Genomic DNA, 27,416 nt, shown 5'->3' with positions numbered 1-27,416 from the left:
TCATACGGAGTGACAAATACAAGTCTCGATTCGTGCCAACCCAACAGACACTTTCGGAGATACCTGTAGTGTACCTTTATAGTCACCCAGTTATGTTGTGACGTTTGGCACACCCAAAGAACTCCTACGGTATCCGGGAGTTGCACAATCTCATGGTCTAAGGAAATGATACTTGACATTTAGAAAAGCTATAGCAAACGAACTACACGATCTTTGAGCTATGCTTAGGATTGGGTCTTGTCCATCACATCATTCTCCTAATGATGTGATTCCGTTATCAATGACATCCAATGTCCATAGTCAGGAAACCATGACTATCTTTTGATCAACGAGCTAGTCAACTAGAGGCTCACTAGGGACGTGTTGTGGTCTATGTATTCACACATGTATTACGATTTCCGGATAACACAATTATAGCATGAATAATAGACAATTATCATGAACAAAGAAATATAATAATAACAATTTTATTATTGCCTCTAGGGCATATTTCCAACACGACGAAGACCCAGTCTGCTCGGTCCCTCCGGTCAAAAGATCCACCTGACCATCCACCGTCAGCCCTGCCCTGCTCTGTCCTATCTCCTTATCTCCGACGCCAGGCAGGTCCACCTCGAGGGGGTCCAGAGGGGCCGGTCGCGACGCCGCTGAAGGCGCGGCCACGACCGCCTGGAGCACCGCCTCCCTCGCCGGAGGGGCCAAAGCCACCGAAGAAGCGCCCGAGCCTCCACACTCCACGCTCGCGGACCGGCGACCCGCCCCAGGCCGCGTCGACGGGCCACGGCCAAGATCACCACCCGCGGAAGAGTCGTCCCGGCCACCGCTCCGCGAGGGCGGCGAAGGCGGCGGCGGCGAACCCGCATCGCCAGGCGCATCCAGCCGGGCCGGTGGCGCCAGCTGAGAAATTGAGATGGGATAGCAGAGCGCTGTAGGGGTGTCGGAGACGAGGCCGTGACGGCCGCGTGCTGGTTCCTTGATGAACAACCTGCGCTGGGATGGGATCGCCGTCGGATCATCTGTGCGTAGCCAGACATGGAACGCCGACATGTCGAAGCGTCGAGCCGTGCGCTCCGCAACCTGCTCCACAAAGCCACAACCTCGCAGGAGCACCTCAGCCGTCTTCTTAGTCCACGCATGGGCCGGCACACCGACGAGCCTGAGCGGCACAAAGATAGGCAGGTGGGCACCTGTTGCCTGGCCCTGCCGGAGCCAAGGCCGGAGCGAAAACTCGAATCTGCCCGCCGAACCGCGTCCAGCGGCGCGTCTGCGGTCAACCTTGAGCTGGCGAATGATAGGGTGCTTGCAGATCACCAGAAAATCCTCCAGGAAGAAAGGTCGGATGGACATGTCATTCAGGTCAATGCCAAACTCGTTGTGCAGCGTGGCCGACGCTTCGGCCAAGTCCACAGCCGGCCTCGAGCCGGTGACCGAGACGACCACCGCCAGGGCCAAGCTAGCCTCCATCCCCCGCAGTTCCTCAGAGTCGTCCAGGAAGCATCGATCATCCTCCACTGCGGCCGTAGCAGCAACCGCAACCAACAGGGAAGGCCGCCGGTCTACTCCACTGCCAGCAAACGGCACCGAAAAGTCCGGTCCACTCACACTGCCAACAGACTCCACCCGCATCCGCGGGCGCCAGGGGCTCACCAGTCGAACGGCCCCCACCGGGGGAGGGCCCGGCGGTGGTGGCGGCAGCGACGCCGGAGACCGCGTACGGGCACGGGACGGTGGCAGGGGAGGAAAGGCGTCCACTTGGCCGGCGGGCGCAGCTGACACACCCCCACCCCCAGGAGGCGAGGCGCAGGATTCGCGGCGACAGAGCTGGGCGCCAGCGGCCCCTGAGGCAGCCCCACCGGCGGGGAAGCGCTCCCACACAGGTGGCACTCCCTGGCGATGTAGCACTTCACATTCTTCTCTCAAAGGTTCTCTTCGGCCAGAGCCTCCTTCGGTCGATTAAGTACTTCATTCAACTTCTTATTTCCTTCAGAACTCTTCCAAACTCATCTTTACTCCATGCTTGCAGCAATCCTGACATGCCCTTCAATTTTTATTTGTGTCCTTTATTGTTTTGGTTTTGTCTTCCTTGGTGATATGTACATCGGCGGCAGAGGCGGGATACCCATCGGCACCGTCCCCGCCACTACTATTTCTTTCCCCACCCTCACCCCAATGTTCAAATTCTTATATTTGCTAAGGGCAAAAGGGCATCTCCCTTCTCTCCTTCCCCCATCGGTCCTACGGTTTTAGAGGATTCGAGGTTGTGTCCCCAACCTCGTCTCTTTTATTTGGCTCAACATCTTCAGACGATGTCTTAGTGGATGTGTTACTTCCCCTTCCTCCTCCTCCTACGTCGTCTTCCCCTACCCCACATGAAACCCCGAGTAGATGCATTTGGCTATGCATATGGTACAACCCTTTTTGAGCAAGCATCCATGTTCCATAATCCATACTGCTTATGTATGTCGTTCGATACACCATCACCACATTCTTCATGAATGTAACCCATTAGCCCACAAACCTTGCAGAAGAAAGGTACTTTCTCATATTTAACTAGTAGCATTTTTCTTCCTTCGCCAATGATATTCAATGAAACAAAACGGGCTAGGCCTTTATTCACCTGCACTCTCACCCTTACGCGAACATAGTTCCCTTCATATAGAAGGTACGACGGCATCTGAACCTCCCTAACCCTGCCAATCCTATGCTAAATCGTCCACAACAGCATCATGGCGGTAGCGTTCTGGAATGTTGTGCATTTGTGCCTAGGAAAGTAGTGGTTGCATCCACGTTTGATGCACCCACACAATGAATAGAAAAAGTCAAGTCAAACACTAGTTAGTTATTAAGGTGAGATGCACCAAAGCAGCGCTCGTTGCACTAGCGCCCTATCTTTTCATAGTCTTCGATCATCACACCCAACCCTCCAACCCTTTAAAAATCCATGGTGCCATATGAACCGCCTTCGTCCAGTACCCCAAGCAGAACATCCGAAAGATGAACACACTGTTCCTCGCTTCCTGCATTTTGGCATATATACTTTAATCCCCATAGAAACTTTAGGGCTTCAAAAAGCGCCGACGACTGGACGATTTGTTGGTAATCACCTTCCAATCGCCTGCGCAGATCCATGATGTCGTCCAGTTCTTCATCTTTTAGGTTTATTAGGCGTTGCGTGTGATGATTACAAAAGAGGTAAATACACTAGAAGTCACACAACTTGCACGCAACATTCAGTTTAGTGCATAAACTTGTAAAATACGTGTTTCTGGTTATCTAACTTGTCATCTCATTCATATACGGTGCTTCCTACCGTATTCCTACGCGTGCCAACGTGGCAGGGCCACCGTTAGTGGCTGAGGCTGGTTTTTTTTTGTAAGAAAGGATCCATACATTCTATTCAATTTTACACAAAAAATCCTCAAATAAAATGAAAGAAGCTGCAGCGCATGATGGGATTCAAACCGAGGAGCTAGCACGATCCGCCTAGCATAGAGAGCCACTAGACCAACTAACAGTTGACGCTGAAATGCACAGTAAAAGCTATTTAACACGTACTGCATAAATAAAAATAGAAATTAAAACAACAAAAGGGTTTGCTGAAAAGGGAAAGCCCCAGTTTGATACTATGGCATCGTGTACAAGTGCCAACCATCAGGCCACAACTACACTTAATAACATAAACAAATTTTATCTTGTGTATTGTTATTTTCTATGTAAGATAGATTTTGAAAGATCGTGGATGTCGCCTAGAGGGGGGGGGGGGTGAATAGGCGTTTTAAAATAATTATGGTTTAGGCTTGAACAAATGCGGAATAAACCTAGCGGTTAATTTGTCAAGCACAAAACCTAAAACAACTAGGCTCACTTATGTGCACCAACAACTTATGCTAAGCAAGATAAGCAACTATGTGATAGCAAGACATATGACAAGAAACAATATGGCTATCACAAAGTAAAGTGCATAAGTAAAGGGGCTCGGGTAAGAGATAACCGAGGCACGCGGAGACGATGATGTATCCCGAAGTTCACACCCTTGCGGATGCTAATCTCCGTTTGGAGCGGTGTGGAGGCACAATGCTCCCCAAGAAGTCACTAGGGCCACCGTAATCTCCTCACGCCCTCGCACAATGCAAGATGCCGTGATTCCACTAAGGGACCCTTGAGGGCGGTCACCGAACCCGTACAAATGGCAACCTTGGGGGCGGTCACCGAACCCGTACACTTTGGCAACCCTTGGGGGCGGTCACCGGTACCCGTCAAATTGCTCGGGGCGATCTCCACAACCTAATTGGAGACCCCGGCGCTTGCACGGAGCTTTGCACCACAATGATTGAGCTCCAAACACCAACAACCGTCTAGGGCGCCCAAGCACCCAAGAGGAACAAGCTCAAGGGTACCAAGCACCCAAGAGTAATAAGCTTCTCAACTTGTAACTTCCACGTATCACGTGGAGAACTCAAACCGATGCACCAAATGCAATGGCAAGGGCACACGGAGTGCCCAAGTCTCTCTCTCAAATCCCACCGAAGCAACTAATGTTAGGGAGGAAAATGAGAGGAAGAACAAGAAAGAGAACACCAAAAACTCCAAGATCTAGATCCTAGGGGTTCCCCTCACATAGAGAAGAAAGTGATTGGTGAAAATGTGGATCTAGATCTCCTCTCTCTTTTCCCTCAAAAACTAGCAAGAATCCATGAAGGGATTGAGAGTTAGCAAGCTCGAAGAAGGTCAACAATGGGGGAAGAACACGAGCTCAAAAAGAATCAGGTTCAATGGGGAAGAAGACCCTCTTTTATAGGAAGGGAAAAATCCAACCGTTATCCCCCACTCAGCCCCGCAGAGAGCGGTACTACCGCGGAGGCAGGGCGGTACTACCGCTCGTAAGCGGTACTACCGCTCCCCCTCAGCGGTACTGCCGCGCCAGAAGAAAAAGGGTTGGGGCTGGGACCCAGAGCGGTACTACCGTGGAGGCAAGGCGGTACTACCGCAAATAAGCGGTACTACCGCCACTACTACCGCAGCTAGTGCCGCAAAACCCGACACGAGAAAAAGCGCACTCGAGTCGAGGCGGTAGGAGCACGGAGCCGCAGTGGTACTACTGCTGAGACCATCAAGCGGTACTACCGCTTCGAGGAGCGGTACTACCGCTTAGTGAGCTTCAGCGGTACTACCGCTATGGCCCGCGGTACTACCGCTGGGTCCAGGACAAAAACCACACTCCAGAAAACCAGAACTGCCATAACTTCTGCATATGAGCTCCGAATTGAGCAAACTCAAGCTTGTTGAAAACAAGACGACGAGTAGCATCAAAAGAGCGACTGGTTATAGTAAGAAGAGGCAGGGGAGGTATGCCAACAAAAAGAGGAGTGAAACCTCCAACCGAGAAGAACCGGCAAAACCTCCAACATCGAAAACATCATAGAAGAAGCATGTGAACTCCGTTTTCGATGAACTCGAGCTTGTCATCAAGATGACCACAAGCTCTAAGACTCTCAAAGAGAACCAAACAAGAACCAAGAAAGATGATGCAAGGATGCAATGGTTTGAGCTCTCAGCGAACGATACGATCAAGCTACTCATCGAGAGCCCCCCTTGATAGTACGACAATCAATCCTATAACCCGGTCTCCCAACTACCATCATGAGACCGGTAAAATAGAAAACCTATCAAGGGCAAACCTTTGCCTTGCACATGGTCCACTTGAGCTAGATGATGACGATCTTGACTCCCTCAAGTCGGACCACCTTTCTTGATTGGATTGACTCGATGAAGACTAGTTGATTGCTCCCCCATACTCCACTATGGGTGAGCCACTCTTCCGCACATCTTCACAAGTCCATTGTCACCACAAAGGACGGCAAGCTTCAAGCATTTGATCTCTTCGTGATGCTCCACCTGAACTTGCACACCGCAACCTAACCCCACAAAGAACCCTCACGAAGACCATGGGTTAGTACACAAAGCGTAATTGACAATGCTTACCATACCATGGGATCACTTGATCCCTCTCGGTACATCTTCTATGCTTTGTGGGTTGATCAACTTGATTCACTCTTTAACTTAGTCTTGATCAACCTCTCACAAGACCAATCTTTAGGTAATTCCTTGAATAGCACCTTGGTCGACACAAACTCTCCTTGAAACCAACACATGTACTCCAAGAAAAGCCTATGGACAAAACCTTCAAATATAACTCAAGGCAACCATTAGTCCATAGAGATTGTCATCAATTACCAAAACCAAACATGGGGGCACCGCATGTTCTTTCAGATTTGATTTTAGTTTATTAGTGATAAATAGAGATAAAAAAAGATAAAAGTGCTATGTATTGTATAGTATAAAATTTATGTATTCCAATGGCAGCAAGCTATGTTTATTTTTTTTATGCAAAGATGGATTTTTTTTCATATAGTACCTAACTTTAAATGTATATTCCCGCAAAAAATAGTGCAGAATGAACGAATGCAAATTATTTTGTACAAACCAATGAAATTTTTGGTTGAATTTGATTTTCTAAAATTCTAAAGTCTGGATAAAGGAAATAAAATGTAGAATGAATATACGTAAATTCTTTTGGACAAATCAACGGAATTTTTGTTTGAATTTGAATATTTCTAAATTTAAATATTTATATAAAAGAAAATATAGTGCACAGTGAATGTACGTATGTTTTTCATACAAATAAACTCAATTTATGCTTGAATTCGAATAAATGTAAATTTTAAAATCTAGATAAAAGAACATACAATGCAGAATGGATGTACATAAATTCTTCTGGGCAAATCAAATATATTTTTGTTTGAATTCGCAAAAAATAAAAATTACAATCTAGATAAAAAGAAATATAGTGTAGAATGAATGTACATTAATTTTTCAGACAAATCAACTATTTTTTTGGAACGCAACAAATTTTATTTTAAAATCTTGATCAAAGAAAATATAGTGCATAATGAATGTACCTAAATTCTTTTGGATAAATCAACGACATTGTGTTTTGAATTTGAATAATTTGAAATTTTAAAATCTAGATAAAGAAAAACATAGGTCAAAATGAATGCACTTAATTTTTTGTGACAAATCATAAAAAAAATCTTTGAATGTGAATATCTAGATAAAAGAAAATATTGTTCAGAATGAATGTTTACAAATTTCTTTCGGACTACGTCCTCGAGGCCGAGGTCTGAACTTTTTCATAATAGTAGTCCAAGTAACTTCGGTTTTAGTAATGAAAAAATTCGGACAAATCAACGGGAATTTTGTCTGAATTCAAATAATTTTAAATTAATAATCTAGATAAGAGAAAATATAGTTCGGAACATGTACTTTTACACTTGGATATATATCTTAGTAGTCTCAAATAAACATGAAGTAACATTAGGTGGTTGGTTAGGACGCCCGCTTTAGTGCAACAGGTCGCCGGTTTGAAGTGGGGTTTCCGTTTTTTCCCGGTTTGATTTTTTACTTTAATTCGTATGGTCTATGTTATATAAAGCAAATTGTATACATTTAATGTAAAATTTCAGCTGGTCGAGTGGCTGTCTATCCTGGGCAAATCACAGCAGATCGTTGGTTCAAATCCCACAAACGTTCCAACGTTTTCCATTTATTTCAGAATTTTTTACATCAATAAATAAAATACAAGGGTGCTATCTAAAAAAGTGCATGCGGATTACCATCATCTCAGCCACTGACAGTAGGCCCTTCATGTGGCATTCATAGGGATACGACTGGATACCATAGAAAGCACCGTATATAAACATGAGGACAAGTTAGATGACCAGAAACATGTATTTTACAAGTTTATGCACTAAACTGAACGTTGCGTGCAAGTTCTGGAACTTCTAGTGTATTTACCTCATTACAAAATGAGTAGGAATATCATTGACAGGTGGGCTGAGCTTTTTTCAAAAAAAAAAAAGAGAAGGAGCTCCCCTCAGTCCGTCTGCAGTCTCTCCCCACTGCAGACAACGGCGGTCAGACTCAAAGCTGAGCGACAGAAAGGAGGAGCGGCGCTGCCGGCGACCCCAATCCGCCCCGTCCCAGGCAGCCACCGACGGACGATTCGAGGTCAGTCCAGCCCTCCTCCTTCCTCTCCTTCCATCTCCTGGCGATTCCTTGTATGTTCTCTTCTTTCCTAGCTCGTTGGCGGCGGTGTCCGATCAGAAGGAGGGGACGCACGGCTCGTCTCCAACCTCCCGCCAAAACCATCAAGGTGGTGGCAGTCGCTCGTGTTGGAACCTTCAGTCCCTTGCCTCGCTCCTCCTAGCTCTCTCTGTCGCCACCGAGAAAGAAGAAGATCAGAGGAAGAAGAACGAGATTCAGAGAAGTTCAGAAAAATGATGGACACAGGAGTTTTTCCGGCGCTCGAACGCCTCCTTCCTTTCCTCGAGCACGAGCTCAACTTGTCACTCTGTTACAACGCCACCATGCAGCTTTATACCCCGAGCCAGCGCACTGGGCACGCACCCACGCCTCCACTCGCACCCCGATCGTGCCCGCGCTCTCCGCGCTCTGACCGCGCCCGCGCCGCGCCCGAACGCGCGCTTCTCACGGTGAGCCTCACTGGATCGCGCCCGATCGGACCGCACGGCTCGCCAACAGACTCACACACACACGCACGCCTACGGTGTACACTTGCACGGCCACCCCGTGCACCACACGCACGCACGCACACACTACTCGCCGCGGACCCGACGCGCCCGACCCGGCCAGCCTGCGCCCATACACGCGTTGGTCGTGTCCGGTGCATCGCCGCGGCTTATTTTCCCTAACATTCGCGCCCTAAGTCGCGGCTCAGAGCAGCCCGACGTCCTTGACGTCGCCGTCGTCCACCAGCAAGGCCCGCTCCGCCGCCGGTGCCTTCTTCCACTGCGGGCACTCGCGCTTGAAATGCCCGCGTTCACCGCACTTGTAGCAGCGGCCGCGCCGGTTCCCGCCGAAGCCCGACACCTCGCTGCGCGCCCCGTCGTCGTCGTCCTCTCCGCGCGCACCACCTCGACGCCGCTCGCGCGCCCACCACTGTGCCGCGGTGAGCATCAGCTGCTCGCCGCCATGGTTTCCCCCGTCCTGCCCGCGTCGACGCAGCCTCTCGTTGAAGGCTTTCAGCCGCCCCAGCGCGTCCTCGAAGAGCATCGTGTCGACGTCGCAGAACTGCTCGATTCTGGCCACCGCCGCGTACAGGCGGTTCGGCACCGAGTCGAGCAGCTTCTTGACGAGGGCGGCGTCCTCCAGAGTCGATCCCAACGCCGCGTACCGCGCCGCCATCCCACCGAGCCTCCCGGCGAAGTCATCCAAGGTCTCGGCGTCCGCCATGCGCAGGAGCTCAAACTCCCCGCACAGCGTGCCGAGTTGCGCCGCGCGCACGCGATCCGCGCCCACGAACCTGGCCTTCAAGCTCGCCCACACCTCTGCAGCCGTCTTCTTTGACGCCACCTGCAGCAACAAGTTCTCCGCGAGCGCGCCCAGCAGGTATGCCCGCGCGGGCTTGTCCTTCTTCGCGATCACCGCCGCCGCGGTGTCCTCCGGCACGACCACCGCTTCCCACAGCCCGGCCGCGTCGAGGTTCGCCTCCATCTTGATCGCCCATGCCGTGTAGTTGTCGCCGGTGAGCTGCGGCACCGCCTGCTGCAGCGATCCGCCCGTACCGCCGCCGTAGGGGACGATCGACATCGCCGGCGCGCCCTGAGCTGAACGTGGCTCTGATACCAATTGTTGGAACCTCCAGTCCCTTGCCTCGCTCCTCCTAGCTCTCTCTGTCGCCATGGCTCTCACCGAGGAAGAAGAAGAAGATCAGAGGAAGAAGAACGAGATTCAGAGAAGTTCAGAAAAATGGTGGACACAGGAGTTTTTCCGGCGCTCGAACGCCTCCTTCCTTTCCTCGAGCACGAACTCGACTTGTCACTGTTACAACGCCACCGTGCGGCTTTATACCCCGAGCCAGCGCACCGGGCACGCACCCACGCCTCCACTTGCACCCCGATCGTGTCCGCGCTCTGACCGTGCCCGAACACGCGCTTCTCACGGTGAGCCTCGCTGGATCGCACCCGATCAGACCGCACGGCTCGCCAACAGACTCACACACACACGCACGCCTACGATGTACACTTGCACGGTCACCCCATGCACCACACGCACGCACGCACACACTACTCGCCGCGGACCCGACGCGCCCGACCCGGCCAGCCCACGCCCATACACGCGCTGGTCGTGTCCGGTGCATCGCCGCGGCTTATTTGCCCTAACACTCGATCCTACGCAAGAGCCATGGTTACGTAATGGTCTTTACACTACAGCGTCGGAATGAATTCTGGTCAACGCTTCGTTGATGGTTCGCTGTATGGATGTTTGCAAGAAGAGTGTCTGTAAGGACATCGTCTCCCTATGCACGGTGGACGGACTCCTCTCGCAGCTCAGTGAATCTCTTCTCCGGAGAGGGCAATGTAGAATCGAAAAACAGAGGAAAAACAGAGAGCACACACAGGTAGTTTCTGGTCCAGCCCCCTTTCGTTGGGAGCCTTCCTTTTCTTTTCTTCAGAGTTGTGTTGCTACAACATTGCAACCTGCCCTCTTACATTGCTGCTGCAGATGCAACAATACCCAGGTGTGCTCCACAGTGCACTGCCCTTATATTGGCAACCAACCTGCTTTTTACTAGCAGTGCTGTAGAATAGATTATTTTTTTGACATGTCTGTAGAACAGATGACCGGGACTACTACCTACCAGATCCTGTGCTTACACAATCGCATCAGGTCCAGTTCAAACAAAGTTAATCGACATGTAAACGAAGCTCAATTTCATGAGTGTACAAGGTCACGTTCTAACAGTGTTATGCCTTAGCTTTGTTGATTTGTTGTACACCATCTACCAACTACAAGACCTCAGTTGCTAGAAGCCATTCCAAACACAAACTGTGAAACCGATGGAGGTGGTTACAAATACAAAAGCTTCTCTGCACTTGAGCTTACACGAGCCTCATTTGTACAGCCAGCCTGTGCACTATCTGAAGCTATTCCTAACCCACCCATAAGATCGGGCAAGGGAAGGCCACGGTGTAAGCAGACACAACGGAATGCGGAATGCTAGCCGCCGGAGTGCAGGGAGGCATCCGTCTCCAAAGCCCCAGGAGGAGCCACAGCCAGGAAAGACCTCTGACGGGACGGTAGTGTAGTGGACACTTCACTGAGGCAGCCGTACGGTCCATGTCTAAGGCGGGGCGGATGCCTTATATAGAAACTCTAATGTGCGTCGATGTGTCTTGTGACCTCAGTTCTATACTTGTATTTGCACTATTTCCCCATCTGTCTCCATGAAGAAAACGCCCAGCTATAACAGACTTGTCAAATTGCAGAATCTCAGCAACCAATGGAGCGACCGAGTCCCAGTGAACATCGTATTGATGAGGTGATGTTGCATATGTAGTCAAGATCTACGACCATGGTGTATCTTTTGTCCGAGCTAAGAAAATTATCCCTACTTATTTGCAGGCCACCTATACTGCACTTGTTCCTCAACATTCACGGTCATTGGATGACCTTCCTACGAAAGTAGCCTGTACACTATCACAGGGATCTAATGTAACTAGCATGGACTTTCATCCTTCTCGTCATACACTACTACTAATACTAGGTACAGTCAAGATTGCTAATTTACTCCATCTAAAAAAAATAGATGCAAGTACAAAAGGTGTTTCACGTGATTTGGGTGAAGCTTCGGATTTCAACACCTTATTGATTTTCTTGTCATGATTACTTCTCAAACAGTTGGATCTGCTAATGATGAATTTACACTTTGGGAGATCGGTATGCATGAGAGGCTGGTCTCAAAGCCCTTCAAAATATGGGACCTGCAAGCATGTTCAACACAATTTCAGGTAACTGGGCACAAGTTGAACCTCTGTATGTAATTTGCTCCTCTTTGCTTTTACTTGTAGTCTTGCAACTTGTTTGCAAGCACCTAATGTTCTATGTGCCTGAGTGACTCACTATCTACCTCTTATGAGAAAAGAGTGTCGTGGCTAAAGACTCTTCCATGGCTGTTAATCGAGTTGCATGGAGCCCTGATGGACACTTGATTGGTTAGTGTCAATATTTCAATCTTCAGCCAGTAACTTTCTGCTCCACTCAGTATGTTATTTGTATTGTGCTTCATTGTTGCTTAAGCTCCCCTTTTTTTGCATTTAGGAGTTGCATTCACGAAACATTTGATCCATCTGAATGCATACCAGCATCCAAACGAAACACGTCAAGTTGTGGAGGTTTGGTCTTCTAATTCCACATCGAACTTCAATTATATAGATGTTACATTTCACTATATTAGATGACTTTTGTTACGGACCCATTTATTCTTCATGTCAGATTGAGGCTCATTCTGGAGGGGTTAATGACATAGCTTTCTCCCTGCCAAATAAGCAACTTTGTGCTGTCACTTGTGGAGATGACAAGCTGATAAGGGTATCTGGCATGTCTTAAATGGTTATCGTCTATTTCCTTTTTCCCTAGCCTGGTCTTCTATGCCCCCCTTCCCGTTTTGTAGGTCTGGGATATGCATGGACAGAAGATATATTCGTTTGAAGGGCATGAGGCACCTGTGTATTCTGTTTGCCCTCATGACATAGGTCCTATTCAGGTCTGTGTTGTTTGAATACAATATTTAGGCATTAACATGTCAGAGTGCAATGAATATCTATGGTTGCTCCTAAGTCTGTATGCTGCAAAAGTCTACTCAACTATAGTGTGAATTGAGGCAGTATGGGCCATCATGAGGTTTATGAGTACATAGCTTTTTCAAGCACATCAGCCTTTACCTGGTGTACTGATACCTGATTTTATTGTGTCCCCTGCAGTTCATTTTCTCAACTTCCGTTGACGGGAAAATCAAAGCATGGCTTTATGACGATTTGGGATCTAGGGTGGACTATGATGCTCCAGGAAACTGGTGTACTGCAATGCTCTACAGTGCCGATGGAACTAGGTAAACATAGATGTGGCATTTTTCTCACTAGAAGTATTGTCGATGTAATATTTTACTTGTTGTCAATTTGAAGGTTGTTCTCATGCGGAACAAGCAAACAGGGAGAAACGCATTTGGTTAAGTGGAACCAAAGTGAAGGATCTATCGAGAGGTCATATTCTGGATTCCGTAAAAATCCATCTGGTGTAGTGCAGGGTGTCGTGCAGTTTGATACAGCTCAGAATCAAATTTTAGCTGCTGGCGAAGATAACCAAATTAAGTTTTGGGATGTTGATAACATCAACATGCTTACCTGCATTGAAGCTGACGGAGGCTTGCCAGTTAGTCTCTGTACCCTATTATCTTTGCTAACATTTTTTCTTCATTTAGTGATCTAACCTCTGTACGTTCTAACGGAGCCTTCCGCGGTTAAGGTTCAATAAAGAAGGCAATCTTCTTGCTGTTACTACAATAGACAGTGGCTTTAAGGTACTTGCAAACGCTGATGGACTCAGATCTTTACTGGCTTTTCGAAGTATTTCGTGTAGCTACAATGCCAGAAACTCCAGACCAAGCCAACAAGGTTCGCTCCATCTTTCCGGAGGAGTCAGCCAACAATGATTCTTGTGTGATGGCTGCATGTAGTGGAAACGTATCCAAGGTGCTCAACGACGATGACCTCCTCAGGGAGATCATTGTCCGCATTAGCTTCTCCAACACCCTCGTCCGTGCCGCCCTCGTCTGCAAGCGATGGTACCAGCACGTCTCTGAACCCGCCTTCCTCTGCTGTTTTCGCAAGCTAGCGCCACCCGTCCCACCTCCTTGGCTTCTACCTCGAGGACAGGGAGCATCATAATGTGGCTTCCATTCGCTTCTTCCCAATGCTACCACAGCCCTCAGAGCTTGCCTCCGTCATCCGCCGTGTGGCGAGCTACAGTTTGGACTCCTACCATGGTGCGCCGGCCAACTTGCTCTGCACCCAGAGCGGCAGAGTCCTCATCAGCTTGTATAACCAGAACCAGGTCAACGGTAACAAATTTACAGTTGGGGTGCACAGTCCGTTATGTATCTCATCCATGCCAAGAAGCTTCAGCTTCACATCTGGCTCCACAAGGGGGACAACTGGTTGCTGGTGAACACCATTTGTTTGCGTGACATGCTTGCTAATTTGAGGATTCCAGGTTGTGAGGTTGATGATGAGCCCACTGCTCCTCTCCGGATAAAACATGTGGGGGACTGTGCTGAGTTTGTGTTCTTGGAGATGGGTCGATGTGCACTCCACCTGGATGTCAAGTGCATGCAGTTGCGTAAAGTGTATGACATGACAGAAGAACTGCATTTGGGTGATATACATCCTCTTATGATGATTTGGCCGCCCATATTCCCCGCGCTCAAGGATAATCCTGCAAGGTTTTGCCTTTTGGCCTTCAGATGATTTTTGTATTTTGCTTTTGTTGAGGTTACATAGTTTTTGCAATGCACACCACTCACTGCACTGCTTGGTATAGCTACGGGGTGGTGTTAGTATATGATCGATTTTTTGGGCCATTTTAACAGTATACTAGTTCAGCAACTTTAGATAATGCTTGCCCTAAGATGTCTTGCAATCACTTGCGTAAGTCAATTTTGTGGAGTAGTATTACATTGTGTTTACTACCTATAAATGGATAAAATATGTATAAGAACCGAAAATGCCTAGCCTTGTCATCATGATGACCACTTCATTGTCCTGAAATATTATCACAAACCTTTGAGTTGTGAACCTCGAGCTTATGAGATGTTTTTGTTGTACTTATGTATGCGATTTTCTTTTGTGACTAGTGCAAGCTAATAGTGGGTCATTTGTGTCAGGCATGCATTTTTTTTATGATCGGATTTTTGTTTTACTTGAATGCAATTATGAAATCGAAACAGTCTGCAATACGAGGGCATGATTCTTTTGATTTACACACATAACATTTGAGTGACCAATGATATTAAAATATTATGATGCTGAATTGCCTCCACTCTATCCTGATTCTTCCCATGTTTCCTTGAGCCAGGAATGCCATGTGAAGGGGGAATGGGGATGGTATTAAGAAGCTTTTGGATGGTCAGCGACATGGGCGTCATCAAGAATGATTGGTTAGAATGCTAGCTGGCTTTGTCATATCTCGTCATGGATTATTTAGAATGCTATGTAATTAGATGAATGTTTTTCTTTCGATTTCCATATGTATATAATGTCTGGAAGAAAAAGGAACCAGAAGCATCCTCTAAACACTAGAGGCCATACTCTGCACGTAATACTATCAAGGCAGTGTATCAGGCAGCTGCTACATTCTTCATTACTCCCTCCGTGTCAAAATATAAGACGTTTTTGTAGGCTAGTTTAGTCTAAAAAACGTTTTCTATTTTGTTACAGAGGGAGTAGATCAAAGCCTTTTGTTCCTCTCGATGGAATTAGATGAACTGTGCAGGTACCAACTTTCAACCTCTGTTGCATAAGGGCAACGACGAATGAGATTTTTCTTGAAAGAAATGAAGAATGAGATGAGCTGCAGACTCTGCTGTAATTGTGAGGCGCATCCTCTTGTTAAGCAAGTGATCTGCACTTCAGATTTGTCAACCATAGGAAAATTTGCCTGGCATTGCCTTGGATTCTAACCATAGAATGAGATGAACGCGACGACGATGGGCACGGACTTGTACGAGATCGAGGACGAGATCTCGAGGCTGCATTGCAGCAACTGCATCATCGGCGTGAAGGTGAGGCTAGGAGGGACGTGGTCATCGCAAACAATGGGAGGTAAGATGCATACACAGATAACATCTTCAGAGTTACAAGCTTGTCTCATCACAAGAGTTCTGAAAACTGCACTGTGCCATCTATGTCAGGGAGTGCAAGAGGCCGACAGGCCAGAGGAAGGGTACTACATCAGGTCGGGGATCGTGGTGATCCAGAAGAATGCGACCATCGAGGACGGCATCGTCGTGTAGAGCGCCCCAACCCGGCGGCGCGACGGGTTCTGCGACAACTTCTGTGCTGCGCCGGACTGTCGTCTTGTAGAGCGCCGGGACTGAAGAAGTGAGTGACCCAGGGACAGTAGACGTCCGGAGCTTGCACGAGAGGAACTGAATGAAAGAGAAGGCGCAGCAGGCAGGAAGAATTAGTAGTAGCAGTAGTAGGGGAACAAAGTAGCAGTCGTTTTTTCTGTGATAATCCCTTAATTTGAACTAAAACCACGACACCGAGGGGGCGCGGGGGGATGTTGGGCGTAAACAAAACCCTATTAGACTTTAGAACAATGGCCTCATGGCCGTCGGCAAGTAGGGAGGTCACTCCTTGGCCTCGGTCGACCTTGCCATCTACTACCAACACCGCCAACCCAACTTTCATCTCAAACTCAACCAGAGACAAGAACTAGGTAATCTTTCAACTTCTTAATCTTCAACTCCACCACAATCAAGGTGCCTATTAGATGCCTTGCTACTAGACTAGACTGCTACCCAGGTCTGGACTGGAACATCACAATTCATTTCCAGAACAACAGAGCTCTCTCTTTCATCCGAGACCGCTTCAGAGTCTTCTATCATCATCTAGAATGGTGGTACCTAGACCGAGCTGCCTATTTACAGCAATATCCAATGGAAAGAACCAACAATATGGCTATGCAACTAGCAAAATGAATCCGGCTTCTGTCCATCCATCCATCACTCCCATCCTAGCGCTCCTCCGAGGTGAACTTGTTCCAAGCATCCTGCGACAAAATACGACGGTCGTATTAGTTAAGAAGTGACGTTCGAATGCTTTGCACGAATCTGATGGAATTTCAGAAAAGATGGTATGGAGGAGCAGAAAGTCAGACTGGAGCACCAAATAGCTGTTCCAAGTAGCTTGGCACAGACCTTTAGAAGATCGAAGACCTTTTCACAGATGTACTTCTGCCTGATCGTCGCGCCCCTTTGCTGCACCTTATCTGGATGGACACACAGAGTCGCCTTCCTGTAGGCTTTCTTCACGGCGGCGGCTGTGATGAGATCTGTGAGCGGTACTGGCTGCCAGCCACTGTCAGCTCCAAGGATCTGCCAGATGGAAGAGAAATAAGACGATGATATTTCTGTTCTGCATTCCGTTACTTATCTGCATAAGGGTTCTACAGATGTGTGATGCTCAAAACAAATGGCGGCTTACGTATTGCAGAGTGGACAACAAGGCTCTCAGGTTTCCTTCCTTTCCATTCGACCACCTCTTGACCTCAGGGTCCAGGAAATCGGCCAATCTCTGAAACATCAAGAACAAATGCCAGGCCATGAATAAAAAATGTGGATGTGGTGAGAGAATTGTTCTTCTGACAATGCGTAAATGTCTTACATTTTTCTCTGCCTGTTCTCTTTGAGCCATCAGGTCACGCATGTTCTTCTCCGCGAGTGCTTTTGACTGCAAATTGGCAATGCGTGTCAGCACAAAAACTACTCCAAAAAGGATACAGAAGTAGAACTAGAGAAAGAAGAAAGCATATATACCACACGCTCAGTTGTGCGTTGATGCCTCTCTATTCTTGCCTTATGCCTTAAAGCCGACTCGGAATCAACCACTACAGCCAACAAATACCATAGATCAACAAATTAGAAGAGGAAGTAGAATTGTTCTTGACTCACCAATTCATATATGGAAAACATTTTATTCGTTTGAGGAACATAGATTGCATTTTGCTTAGTGGAAAAAACAATTTTGCATGCGCTACAACAAAATATGTGGAAATAACAAGTACCTTTGCTACTAGAATCTGTATTTCTTACGTAACCACTGGAAGTTGCCCTCTGAAACTGATTGTCCTGTCGAACATCCTGCTCATCCAGAACCAGGGTTTGAATCTAGTCAGTATTTTGAATAAAACAAACAATAGTAATAATGACATGGTAATATTTGAAGCTCCTTCACTATATCAGATGAAATACCATACCAACAAACACCACTTACCTTGGAAGAGGACCTGATTTGTTCTCTGCGTTCTCTTGCCTCCGCAGCAGCCTTCTCGGCCTTGGCCTTCTTAATCGCCCTCTCCCGAGCTTCTGCAGTTGCTCGCTCGACTGCAGCCCTTTCTGCTTTTATCCGAGCTTCAGCATTTGCCCTCTCTTCTTTTAGCTTGGCTTCTGCAGAAGCCCTTTGCCGTGCTGCCGCAATCCTTTCCAACGCCATTTTTTCTGCCTTTTCACGAGCTTCATTAAAAGACCTCTCATGAGCTTCTCTTATAGCTCTTTCAACAGCCTGGGCTTCTCTTGTAGCTCTTTCAACAGCAAGCTTATCCTTTTCCCTTTCCTTTTCCCTCTCCCTTTCCTCCTCTTCCATTTTTTTTCTTTCATTGACTTCAGCATTTTCTCTTTCTTTCTCCAATGTCTTTTGCCTTTCTTTTGCTTCTTCCAGTCTTCGAGAAGCCTCTTTGTCCTTCTTCTCTCTTTCCTTTTCTGTTATACTCCCTCTCTCTTTGGTTCTCTGAACCCTAGGTGTCTCTTTTCCTGACACCTCAGCAGAAACTGGGGATGGCCTTTCTGCAGGTTTTGGTACACTGTCACTCTTCTCTAAATGAGAATGTTGATGCTTTGGTTCTGCCATTGATATCCTTTCTCTAGAGACCTTTCCTTCCATTTTATTTACCCTGCTTTTCTCCTCGAATATTGTACATCTTTCTGTGGGTAATTCTCTTTCTGCTTCTTTGCACACCTCTTTGGTCTTGTCAACAACAGGAACATTTTCATAAGATGTCTGAGAAGTAGCACTGTCAATCTTCTCCAGATGAGTATGTTGATGCTTTGGTTCTGCCTTTGATCTCCTTTCTCTAGAGTCTTTCCCTTCCATTCTATTTACACTGCCATTCTCTTCAAATGTTGTAGCCAATTCTCGTTCTGCTTCTTTGCACGCCTCCTTGGTCTTGTCAGCACCTGGAACATTTGCATTAGATGTCTGAGAAGTAGCAGATTCCACATTTTTAGGTAATTGCTGCAAGCCAGTACTCATTTCTGAACAGGAAGTTGGCTCGTCCTTTGTATTTACTGTTAATCTGGTGGGACCATCATTAGCAGATTTGATGGCAACTTCATCTCCAGAACTCGCTGCACTGCCCATTTCATCAAATGTTGTATTTACTGTTAATCTGGTGGGACCATCATTAGCAGATTTGATAGTAACTTCATCTCCAGAACTCGCTGCACTGCCCATTTCATCAACTGTTATATTACCCTGTGCATCCACAACACTTTCTCCTTTGTTGGTATCAGATGCAGATGTTGCTGGCTCCTCCTGGTTAGCATGAGCTGATTCTTCTTCAGCATCTGTCTTAACACTGTTTTCTGAGGTGGAGTTTTCTGCTTCTTTACTTTCACAATCTGACTCATGTCTATCAGTATCATGAGCTGACTCTGCTTCAACATCTGTCTTCTCACTGTTTTCTGAGTGGGGTTTTTCTGCTTCTTTCCCTTTACCATCAGACTCAAGTCTATCAGTCCCTTCTTCTGTTCTATTTTTCACTTCAATAGGCCCTAATGAACCCTGGATTTCTTGATCAAGGTCTCCTTTGATGAACTTGCTGGCTATCTCAAACACGTTCAGCATGGTTGATACTACCGGATTATTGGTTTGCTGAGTAATGTCACTCTCTTCAGGACACTCAACATCCTCATCTGGAACAGACTCTTCAGAATGTGCGTGTGGACGAAGTTCCACCTCACCTTCAGCTTTCTCTACTTCGGAGATTAGCGATTCGCGGGGTACTTCAATTATCTTCTCATTTTCATTATGTAGGTAAGATTCACCTACAAAACTAAACTTTTCCCTTCCATAAGTTTCAGCTTCAAGCTCAGATTTACTCTGTACCCTTGGAGAAGCTTGAGTTACACAAGATCCTTCAAGTTCCTCTAAAATCAACGATTTAATTTGACTTGCCTGGGAATTACCAACATTAGCAACTTCTGGAGGTTCTTGTGATGTTTTACTACTCCCTGAAATGCATTGCATCTCATCATCATATCTTACCTCTAGTCCTCCTTCGCTGTTTTTTGGCTCCTCTGATGTTCCTGTTACTGAACCTTCACTCATACTACTGTTACCTAGATCAGTAGCATAGTTAGCAGAAGAGGAAGCCGATAATGAATTAGGAACATCCTTGATGAAGTCTACTTCGGGAGTGATCTCACTCATACAAGGAAGCTCAAAACTCCCATCATCATGACTTCCTTTAGAATTTTCAACAATCAGAAGCCCCTCCAACTGAGTGTTATCAACACCTTTATGTGCCATATTGCCTGTAGAAGTTTCCAGAGCTGTAGACACCCTATCCTCCCCTTTCTCCTTTGGAGCTGTACTGAGTTCTTTCTGTTTTTCCTCTTTCACTCCCAAATCGCTGGCATCACTAACATCCCACAGTTTTTCGTATCTTTCCAGGTCAGAGCCTTGTGTGGTAACTTTAGTTTTAGCCTTTTGGCCCTCGCTGGGTTCAGTGACAGGCTTTGATCTCCCACAGTTATCTTCCTTCTCTCTGACTGTACCAGTCTGGCATTTCTGATAATCTCCAGTGAGCTCAAAATATTCATCACCTGATCTCCAGTTACCTAATTTCTCTATATTACTGGAGGTTTGACAGGGCATAGTGTGAGTTCGCATCATCTGCTGAGGCTTCTTCAATGGCAGTACCATTTTTCCACTGTCATCGTGATGATTTGATCTGACTGCACTAACTTGTTGGTGCCTGTCAAACACAAAATTCTCAGAGTTGTTTTCTTCAGTTGCTGGATTTTTCACTGACAGATTTTCTTCAAATGCATATACTTCTACAGGAGCCTTGATTTCTACAGATCTTGTGCTTCTATGATGACTTGGCTTCTTCCGAATTTTAAAACTGTCACCTTTTCTCTCCATCAGTTCCTTTGCAGCTCTTAGCCTAGCCTCAGCATATTCCATTGCCTCCTTCATAGCGGCTGCAGCAGAACTGGGATTGGCCTCAGTATTAGACAAGGCAGCATCAGCTCTTTTTTCGGCCCGAGCAAGCTTGGTACTTGTAGGGGTGTGAACAGAAGTTGGAGTGCCACTGTGATTTGCAAAATGGAAGTCTTCTTTTGCTGCACTTTCTTTCTTGTTGAGCACTTTAGGTTGCTGTCCCAAAGGTGGTAATGGTACTTTTGGTTGTGTTTGCACAGTTGGAGTAGATACCCTCATAAATGCATAATCTGCAAAAGGTTTTCCGTTACTGGGTGTTGCATGACTATCAGATTTCTGGTTACTTCCATTCGCAGAAACATTTTCAGAAAGAGGTGGACATTCTGGTATGTGCAGCTTTTGATCAAAAGTGAAGTCACTCTCAGGACCTCTCACATTGGCAGTCACAGAGGTTGATGGAGACTTCTTCCCTCTGTCTCCATTAGCCATTATACCATTATCCATTTTTGAAACATGGTTAGTTGCTGGGGCAGGTGAAAAATTGGAAGAACCAACCACATAATCGACTGAAGGGTGAACTGTACAAGTAGTCATCTCAACTAGATCATCCGGTTTCGCTTGGGTAGTCTTGTAATATGACATGACGAATTCCCGACTATCCGGAAGTGAGGGAATTGGAGAAGACTCATGCTCTTTGAAGTGTTGATGAAGTGTAGATTGCTCAGCATCCAGCCTAGATTCATTGTTTATCGATGATCTGTTAAAAATGAAATCAGTGATGGTTAATTTAGCAATAAATATGACTTGTGTACTTTATTCACTCAAGTTCCAGAGTAACAAGCATCAATAAAATTATGGTACACCAATTTTTTTAGCGAAGGTACATTTAAAAATGTAGAAGGACAGGACATTTATCGCATACCACGAATGAAAGAAAGAACTCTAAAAATAACTGAAACTTGGCACAAGTAGAAAAACAAAAAAAATGGCTATACACAGAGGAACTATCTATCTACCTTTACATAATATAGTTTGGCACCACTAGGCATCCTTATGAGGAATGTCTAAGCAATTCTCAACACAAGGCCATGCGAGAACTGAGAAGCCTCTCATCCATGGACAAACTATACACGCCAGATTCTGAAGTGTCCATAGTACTGAATATATGCTTGTTTGAAAAGGTGTTGTCTAAATTTTTGTACTGTTATGTTCGTAGAAACATATATCAACATGTACGCTAAATTTTATATTAAGATGCCACCTCAGGCATATAGACAGTCCATATTAACACAATTGGTATAACCCCCAAATCTTGCAGTTTCAATATTCAGATGACATGATTCACCATAAATTTATGTTCAAATAACAAGGAACTGCAGATTATTTTCTCCTAGATAGATGCAGCTCACAAGAAGAAAAAAAATGCATAGGTTGATCACAGACGGTAGATATCACAGATACATCATACATATAGCTAGTACAGCATAGTAATGTGACTCACTAGCTTCATCGGCATCATATCCAGATTAACATTACAGCACATAGTTCACAGATTCGTGCGTAGAGCTCATCAAGATAACCAACTACTTAAACCGACTACATTAATGTTACACAGTAGTGCTTCCCTGTCCTACCCCAACTTAATCAACCCCTGGTGTTTCCTATCATGTGATCTGTTTCTGCTGGTTGAGATGTTAGAGGTGGCCCACCGCCTTTACATAGTCCTCTCCCTCCCGAATAATACATCTGTTGAACTCATCCATCTGTTGACATTGGCATGAACTAAAAAGAGGAAAATGTATGAAAAGGTACTTTCTAGGCCAATTGTCAAATGCAGAGGGAAATCAACGTGATTCCCATCTCCTATGTCATAGGGTAGTCGTTCTGCTTGTCGTGTTCCAACCAGCAGTGGACTAGCAACGAAGCTCGTAATGCTCGTTGCAACACCAACTTCTTTTGCCTAGCTTGCGGAGCAAGATCGAGGCACACTCATCAATAGCACTTCTTGCAGTGTGAAACATCAACCACGCATTCCACTTGTGGTGTACTGGGGTTTTTGGCGGTGCATGTGACACTGACCTGGCTGATTTCAGCTATATTGTTGAGCTCAAGTAGCTCGGCTCCTTCCACAGGAAGTGGTAGGAGACTTCTGCCCACAGGCTGCAAACACATCCCTTTGGCAAATAATACAAGGTGAATGCCATTATTTGGCGCTAAACGGTATGGTGGGACCCACTGTTATGACCTCAGACAACAAAAATGCGACATGTACTGGGAAACAGTCATAAAGATAAGTTCGGTGAGCAAATAAAGAAACGCCTATTACTCGTCTAATACGACAAATAAGGATACTGCCTATTACCCTACTGCTGGGGGTTTTGGCGGACACTGAGCTGGCTGATTTCAGCTATATTGCTGCGCTCAAGTAGCTCCTATAGGGAGCAAAATAACATAAGGGGAATGCCGGTTTTTGGCGCTAAACGGTAGGGTGGGACCCACTCTTATGACCTCAGCCAACAAAAACGCGACATGTACTGGGAAACAACTATCGTAAAGAGAAGTGCAGTGAGCAAATTAAGAAACGCCTATTACCGGTCTGCGACGACTAATGAAGACATGCCTATTACCGGTCTAAAACGACAAATAAAGGCCAGCCTAGCCTATTAACGGTACGCCATCTACAACCGACAATTGAAGCACATACAACCTCGCATACGGATATAATTACATGCACGTCCAACGTTCCTCATCTGCTGGCCATGCAAGCTTTCATCATCTCTGAGACTACGTTGTTGTGGAACTCAATGACTAAGCGGCAAGCTGACACCAACTACACTTGTTCCACAGCTACCCCGGCAGGCTGACACCAACCTAAAGCATACACTTGTTCCACAACTACGGCGGCAGGCTGACACCAATCTGAAGCACACACTTGTTACACAACAAAGCGGCTTGTAAACTCCCACTTGAAGCATACAATTGTTCCATGACTACACGGCCGGCTGGAACCAGTCTGAAGCATACAGTTGTTGAATGGCTACGCCGATTATCAAGCTTGCTCCCTGATAACCCTTCCAGTTCTACCGAAGTCAGCCTCAATAAGCACACAATATTTCCATTTGAGCTCACCAAACTCTTCTTCACATTGAACCATTTTATCCATGTGTGACACAACTAACACTAGTAAATTCCCGAGACCACACGAGAACCTCGATTAGGAAAGCATTACCTAACATGGCCAAGACTTCATGATATCCAACCAACACACAGACACAGGCAGGCATCTTAATTCCACCATAATGTATGCACACCAAAACGTACCATGAATACCCCTAGACAATCAAGGCAGTCTGTAATTGCCACCGTGTCTGAAACAGCTCACCATTTCAGGGCCAATGTGAAAAACCAGGTAGCAGCAAGCAAAGTCGCCACTCACCACTTTCTTTCTCAGAGAGAGATTCCATGGTAGCCTTTAGGAATCAAGGAATTCCAGAATGCTTTGGGGAATTCTTGATGCTCCATGAGTGGCATCTCCAGCCTCTAAAGCCCGGAATAATGAGCAAAGCTAACAGTACAGTGTAGCCTAAAAAATGTCCGCCTTTACGATTAGAAAGGGGCGGACGGAGGAAAGGAAAAAAGGAGTCGGGAAATCCTCACACCATGAGACTGGAAAGAGGCAGGATGTAATCGGAAATCGGAGATCGTAGCGGCCTACATCGTCCAATCCCGCGGCCGGTGCGAGGACATTTCAGGCGGCGGCGGCTCGTCGAGACGCCATTGGAGCACAGGGGAAAGGAAACAAGAAAAAGGACTGCGGACGAGAGGGGAGAGGGGGCACGAGCGGACGAGCGAGCGAACCTGTAGGAGCTCCCGCCGCTGGACGAGGCGATCTCCTCCTCGGGCAGCTGCTGCGGCGCCGGCGGCGGAGCGGGCGCGTCGCCGAAGAGGTCCTCGTAGGGCGCGGCGAAGTCCGCGAAGCCGAAGCGGCCGAAGATCTCGCGGTAGTCGCCCGCGGAGGCGCCGCCCGAGGGGACGGCGGCGACGGGCGGCAGGTCGAGGTAGGGGATGGAGCATGCGGCGGCGGCGCCCCCGAACACCTCGGCGTAGTCGAGCGGGGGGCCGACCACGGCGGCGGCCCCGAACGGCGCGGCGGCGAAGCGCGGCGGCCCGCCGAAGACGTCCCCGTAGGAGGAGGCCGCCCCCGCCGGCGCCGCCTTCCGGTGGTGCCGCCGCTCCCTCCGCGGCCCGTCCATGGGCGCCGTTCGCCCGCGCTGTAGGGGGGTAGCACCACCCCACGCTCTCCCTCCCTTCTCTCTCTCTCTCGCCGGAGGCCGGTGGGTGGTGCGGAGGAGGGGGACGGAGCGGAGCGGAGCAACAAAGGTAGGGGTTTGGGTTTGGGGCGGGGAGAGGCGACAGGACAGAGGGGGTGGGGGAGTGGGGGGGGGGGCGCTTTTTCTCGTTTCGTCGGGCACTAGAGCGCGGCGTTGACGGGGTCGCTGTCGCGTGGGCCCGGCGGACCCTGGTTCGGTGGGCCCGGGGAGAGGGGGAGTATTAAATGGGTGGAGCGGGCGGAAGCGCGTCGGGTGTGGTCTTGTCGCTTCCTGCCTGCCGGTGCGGTGCCGCCTCCCGGTTTCCCACCGGCATCCGGCATGCGCCCCCGGTCCGCGGCGGCGCCGGCAGCGCTGGACGCTCCCTTGCATGGCCGTTCGATCAAGAGTTGCTCGTAACATGCACGAATCTTGATGGCCTTTCCCATTTTCCAACTGGGTGGCACTCGCTTTTTTTTTTATACATGCATATTCATCGCAAAAGTTTTTACTCTGCCAGGCAGCAAAACGTCAGGGAAAGCCACAGGATAACTTTATGCGGGACAGAAACAAAAAAAAAAAACGGATGGCATTGTAGCCGCATGGTGCCAAATGCTGGTATATCAGTATGACACCATACTCCAACCAGGGATAGCCCTTGGAAATAAAAAGACTATCTTTGTTTCATTTTGCTTTTGGTTGGAAAACACACGTAGGAGCAACAACGTGGATCCAACATATAGTCCTTTCCAGCAGAAAAAAGGAAACAATGTGTTGTTAATAGTGAATTGTTCGATGTTCTTGTTATCCATGAATCAACTTCTGCAAAACATGTTGTTGTTGACTTGGGCATGGATGAACTTCTGTAAATGGTTGGAAGCAAGGCATGTTTGTGGTCAACCATGGTATCCAGTTGTGTTGTATGCCATCTCTCGTACTCCCTCCTTCCCAAAATACAAGACGCGGTTTGACTTTTTTGGCACAACTTTGACTATAATTTTCATATATTGTATGTCTATAAAATTAGTATACATACATATGAAATAAAGTTGTTTTGCAAGAAGAATACGACGATGCCATTTATGCATGTTCAATTCGTATACTTTGATATATATTAAGGGTCAAAGTCGTGCATCAAAGACCGTAAAAAGTCAATCGCGTCTTATATTTTGGGAAAGAGGGGGTATCAATCACTCTTCCGCTCAGTCTTGTGAGACACTTTTGTCTTCTTTTTTGTGGTCAAACTTTGATGATGAACCTGGTTAGCAAAATATGAGCCATACGTTCCAAATATATGAAATATAGCTCTCGTGTTCAAAATAAGTTTCTATGCTACTCCCTCCGTCCCATAATGTAAGATGTTTTTTGACTCTAGTGTAGTGTCAAAAAACGTCTTGCATTGTGGGACAGATGGAGTATTTCGTAATGGCGTGATTTATTTTATATAAAGATAGTGTTTTCTTATGGATGGCCATCATGGCTATGTAGCAATTGAGTTTATTCTTGTTCAATATAGAGTAATTATTTGCAACTCACATTTTCTTCCGCAACTATGTACGGTGCATGTGACTGAATTTTTTCCATATGTGCCCATCTTAGGATGCAACTGTACAAAAAAACATAAAATGTGCTATTTCAACAAATATAGAACTAAAAGTGCTTTAAAAGGTAAAGAAATAGTTAAGAATACAAAGAGTAACTGAAACTTCACAAATTTTTAGGGGTTGCACATCATCTTGCTCCACTCGAATGATTTCTAGTGTGGTGAGACTTAGCAGATGATAAGTCCTTGTTTGGTCCTCGACCATTTCACTCCTCCAATCAAAACAAAACACAAACTCGACCAAGGAATTTCACTCCATGCTACAACCAAAACAAACTCAACGAACAGAGACTCCTAAGGAATCCATTATTGTGGCCTCTATTCCGTAATGACCTCAAACTTTTTTTTGCATTCTATCTCTCTTCATCGGACCTTTAAGGGCCTCTTTGATGCAAAGGATCTGTATAGTCATTTTGAACTATTTTAATCCTTAGGATTTTTTCCAATGATTCATTCTACTAGATTTTATGAAAGATTTGTTTTTTTGTGCTCAATCAAATATCAGTACAGTCCTATAGTATTGAATATGGCATGGCCATTGCTGATGTGTTTTTTCTGTTTCCGTGTTGTGAAAATCCTGTGAATCAAAAAGGCCCTAGAATTCATGTGATTAACCAACTATTTTACCAAATCTAAATAGAAATA

At 46.8% G+C, this 27,416-nt stretch overlaps 2 protein-coding genes across 2 annotated transcripts; both read right to left on the bottom strand.

Annotated features, from left to right (window-relative positions):
• Window positions 1-8,793: 8,793 nt before the first annotated feature.
• Window positions 8,794-9,669, bottom strand: LOC125539619 (uncharacterized). The gene has a single exon (XM_048703119.2). The coding sequence runs from the start codon at window positions 9,667-9,669 to the stop codon at window positions 8,794-8,796; it is 876 nt and encodes a 291-aa protein (XP_048559076.2).
• A 6,684-nt stretch (window positions 9,670-16,353) lies between these two features.
• Window positions 16,354-25,281, bottom strand: LOC125530780 (uncharacterized). The gene is made up of 8 exons (XM_048695187.2): window positions 24,720-25,281; window positions 17,913-21,618; window positions 17,704-17,779; window positions 17,456-17,526; window positions 17,304-17,369; window positions 17,124-17,213; window positions 16,838-17,014; window positions 16,354-16,689 (listed from the first exon to the last, which is right to left on the bottom strand). Exons 1-8 carry the CDS (start codon window positions 25,112-25,114, stop codon window positions 16,654-16,656), a joined length of 4,617 nt encoding a protein of 1,538 aa, XP_048551144.1. The 5' UTR covers window positions 25,115-25,281; the 3' UTR covers window positions 16,354-16,653.
• Window positions 25,282-27,416: the final 2,135 nt, after the last annotated feature.

The sequence above is a fragment of the Triticum urartu genome, chromosome 1A (genome assembly GCF_056163025.1).
Source record: "Triticum urartu cultivar PI428250 chromosome 1A, HENAU_Tu73, whole genome shotgun sequence".
Classification (NCBI taxonomy): domain Eukaryota; kingdom Viridiplantae; phylum Streptophyta; class Magnoliopsida; order Poales; family Poaceae; genus Triticum; species Triticum urartu.
Note: the sequence above shows the minus strand (reverse complement) of the source record. Positions and strands in the feature narration are given on the sequence as shown.

Excerpts from the sequence above, each read along its gene's own strand:
- LOC125530780 (XM_048695187.2), bottom strand. The coding sequence starts at position 25,114 with ATGGACGGGCCGCGGAGGGAGCGGCGGCACCACCGGAAGGCGGCGCCG. Across the intron at positions 21,619-24,719 it reads AGCGGCGGGAGCTCCTACAG|ATCATCGATAAACAATGAAT; the intron begins GTTCGCTCGCTC and ends CATTTTTAACAG. Across the intron at positions 16,690-16,837 it reads AGGTCTTCGATCTTCTAAAG|GATGCTTGGAACAAGTTCAC; the intron begins GTCTGTGCCAAG and ends ATTTTGTCGCAG.
- LOC125539619 (XM_048703119.2), bottom strand. The coding sequence starts at position 9,669 with ATGTCGATCGTCCCCTACGGCGGCGGTACGGGCGGATCGCTGCAGCAG.